The 3627-nt window shown below is 40.1% G+C and overlaps 1 protein-coding gene across 1 annotated transcript in view; it reads right to left on the bottom strand.

Annotated features, from left to right (window-relative positions):
* klhl18 (kelch-like family member 18) overlaps positions 1-1217 on the bottom strand; it is a gene marked incomplete at its 5' end in the record, with an annotated part of 7137 nt that extends 5920 nt beyond the window's left edge. Inside the window, 3 exon segments of the mRNA XM_014021455.1 lie at positions 254-414; positions 769-967; positions 1077-1217. Of these exon segments, the coding sequence (XP_013876909.1) occupies positions 254-414; positions 769-967; positions 1077-1217 (501 nt within the window).
* Positions 1218-3627: the final 2410 nt, after the last annotated feature.

The raw sequence follows: 3627 nt of genomic DNA on the forward strand, positions 1-3627 counted from the left end.
CTACTCGAGAGGCCTCATATACTGATCAATGAACCAAAGACTGATTAATGAACCAAAGACTGATCAACGAACCAAAGACTGATCAACGAACCAAAGACTGATCAACGAACCGAAGACTGATCAATGAACCAAAGACTGATTAATGAACCAAAGACTGATCAACGAACCAAAGACTGATCAACGAACCAAAGATTGATCAATGAACCAAAGACTGATCAATGAACCAAAGACTGATCAATGAACCAGAGCTCACCTGCATTTGTGGCAGCAGCGTATCAGTTCGTCCTGCTGGACTCGGTCTGACAGGAAGTGAGGGCGACAAAGAGGAAGTCTGATCTTTGATAGTAGCTCTGGTAGCAGACTCTTCCTGTGGTCCCGGTCTTGATGAACCCAGGAAAGCACTGCCTCAAACACCTGCACAGGTATGGTACAACATTTAGTTTTTACTCAAGGGTCCCCATTAGTTTTTACTGTAGTAGAGACTATATTCCCGAGGTTTACACACACAACCTTACAACCATTACAACTTAAAAGCTCACACAATACAAGACACAATATCTCCAAAGAATGTCAGAAAAACATCTTACTGAACACAGGTAAAATACCTGGGTCATATTTTGTCCCATCTGTGATTCTTTAAGACACAGAACAACTTTTACAATTTTCAATCATTTATCAAAAGATCAAATAAAACCTGTACAGGTATGTTACATAAAATATACCTGTACAGGTGCCTCTCCTCCTGCTAGCTGTAGGTTGGCGACTCACCTGTTCCTCAGCCTTCACATTGAGCTCATCACAGCCCACCAGCTCCAGAAGCTCCTCTGTCCTCAGATTCAGGAACTCCTCAGACAGAGACACGTCCACAAAGTGCTGGTGCAGAAAGGTGTTGGCTGAGTCGTACAAAGTCGTGCACATCATGGTTTCAGCAAACTGTCGCACGCCCAGACAGTTCTTAGGATGTAACCTGACACCACACAGAGGAGAGCAACGCCATGACATCACCGTAAACCCAACCTGTACCCTGATACTCAGCTTGAATCAGCTGTGTACTGAGCATGTGCAGTGGTGCTCACCTGTCCTGAAGGAAAGAACAACAGGCTTCTTTAACATTCTGGAGCTGCAGGAAGCTGGAGCCAATGAGAAGAGCCTGAACGTTCTGCTGGTCGATGGCAACATGACCACTGTACGCAAAGTTAATGAGAGCCTCCAGAGCACTGCAACACAGGAGACTGGNCGAACCAAAGACCGATCAACGAACCAAAGACCGATCAACGAACCAAAGACTGACCAACGAACCAAAGACTGACCAACGCAACAAAGACCGACCAACTAACCAAAGACTGACCAATGAACCAAAGACTGATCAACGAACTAAAGACTGACCAACGAACCAAAGACTTATCAACGAACCAAAGTCTGACAAAAAAAGACAAAAAAAGACTGATCAATGAACCAAAGACTGATTAATGAACCAAAGACTGATTAATGAACCAAAGACTGATTAATGAACCAAAGACTGATTAACGAACCAAAGAATGATTAATGAACCAAAGATTGATTAACGAACCAAAGACTGATCAATGAACCAAAGACTGATTAACGTACCAAAGACTGATTAATGAACCAAAACTGATCAACGAACCAATGTCTGATCAACGAACCAAAGACTGACCAACGAACCAAAGACTGACCAACGAACCAAAGACTGACCAACGAACCAAAGACTGACCAACGAACCAAAGTCTGACAAAAAAAGACAAAAAAAGACTGATCAATGAACCAAAGACTGACCAATGAACCAAAGACTGATTAACGTACCAAAGACTGATTAATGAACCAAAGACCGATTAATGAACCAAAGACTGATCAACAAACCAAAGACTGATTAACGAACCAAAGACTGATTAACGAACCAAACACTGATCAACGAACCAAACACTGATCAACGAACCAAAGACTGATCAATGAACCAAAGACTGATCAATGAACCAAAGACTGATCAATGAACCAAAGACTGATTAACGTACCAAAGACGGATTAATGAACCAAAGACCGATTAATGAACCAAAGACTGATCAACGAACCAAAGACTGACCAACGAACCAAAGACTNCTAGGAGTCACTGACTTAAAATCGCAGTGAAGACATCCGAGTCATAGATGTGGGTCGATTGATGAGTGTTATTGATACATTGTCATTTAGTCTGGCTCTTGCCTGCATAACCAAACGTTTTTCCCCTCACAGCCACAGAACAATAGTTCTAAATAATTTAATCAGGATTCAGTCAACATCTACATATAATATTAGGGATTAAAAACAAGTCTGAAGACACAACTAGGCAGTCAGAGAACCTGGTTTCTTTTTAAGACATTTGGTAGGACCTTTTATTTCTGTGATTTGTCCAAGAAAACCTGGACAAAAAATGGGAAAATTACACATTAAAATTGTGAAATGTGATATGTAAAAATGGGAAAAGGGAAATTTGAGATAAAGTAACTTACCGTAGTTTAGTTTAGAGTGCCTGCTGTGTGTAAAATATCTATTTATTGTTTAATAAGCATTTGTCGCAACACATGATAAATGCCAGAGATTATGTAACTTTTTTTTTTATTCGCTTCATGATAAGTTATGATTAGAATACTTTCACTTGTCTGCAAAAACTTTTTGCTAGCTTAAATTGACAATGAATTTTTACTTCCTTGAATTAAATACTGAATCTCATTATTTTATTTGTTTATTTTACTATATGTTTCAATATCTAAAAAGATGTAAATGAAATGTTTATTTCTAATAGAGTGCTTATGGTAAATTAATAGCTCTCTGTTTAAGTGGAACTGACCGGCATGTGTCAGGCTGTGACATGTTGTTTTCTGCTGAGCATGTGTTCATTATGGCCCGTGTCCACAAACACGCCTGCCAGAGAAACCTCTTGCCAGCTCGTCTGTCTGACGTGGCTCTTCATTCTGTTCTGAATTCGAAGGCCTCGACAGATTGAGTGTAACTTTGGCATCAGGAGAAAGTTTCATTGCCAGGCAATTGTACAAAGCTGAGGTTTTGGTTGTGCAAGAATTTAGGATTTTATTGCTTGTGAGTCATTGCAGGCAACCGTCAATCTGAAGCCTTGTGATGGTTGGGATTTCTGCTGTCAGTTTCCCAGGAACTCTCAGCGAGGTGGTGGAAAGAGGGGAGTTGTTACAGGTGGGGGGATTTTAATTAGGCACAAACAATCAGTGGGATTTCTTTTGTGTCCGATCTTAGACTGACACTCAGGTTTTGTCCTGTTTGGTTTTCATTTTCCATTGCAAATTATGTTTATCTTGGTGCATAATGAATACCCTTTGTCTCTATTTTCTAGCATCTCCCAACTATCTATTTTAATGAGCTAGCTACATCCTGTTCTTCAACGACTTTGTTGGTAGCTGCCATTTTGCTAGTGGGAGATGTTGCCCAAGTGTTCGTATGTTATCAAAGTAGCTCACAAACCAGTGAACAGATCTGATTTAAATTATAAGAAAGTAGTCGTTGGATGGACATCTACAACAGATTATCTTTTGGAGTCAACTAGGCCTGTCACGATAACAAATTTTGCTGGGCGATTAATTGTCTCAAAATTTATTGCGATAA

The sequence above is a fragment of the Austrofundulus limnaeus genome, unplaced genomic scaffold (genome assembly GCF_001266775.1).
Source record: "Austrofundulus limnaeus strain Quisiro unplaced genomic scaffold, Austrofundulus_limnaeus-1.0 Scaffold293, whole genome shotgun sequence".
NCBI classification, from domain to species: domain Eukaryota; kingdom Metazoa; phylum Chordata; class Actinopteri; order Cyprinodontiformes; family Rivulidae; genus Austrofundulus; species Austrofundulus limnaeus.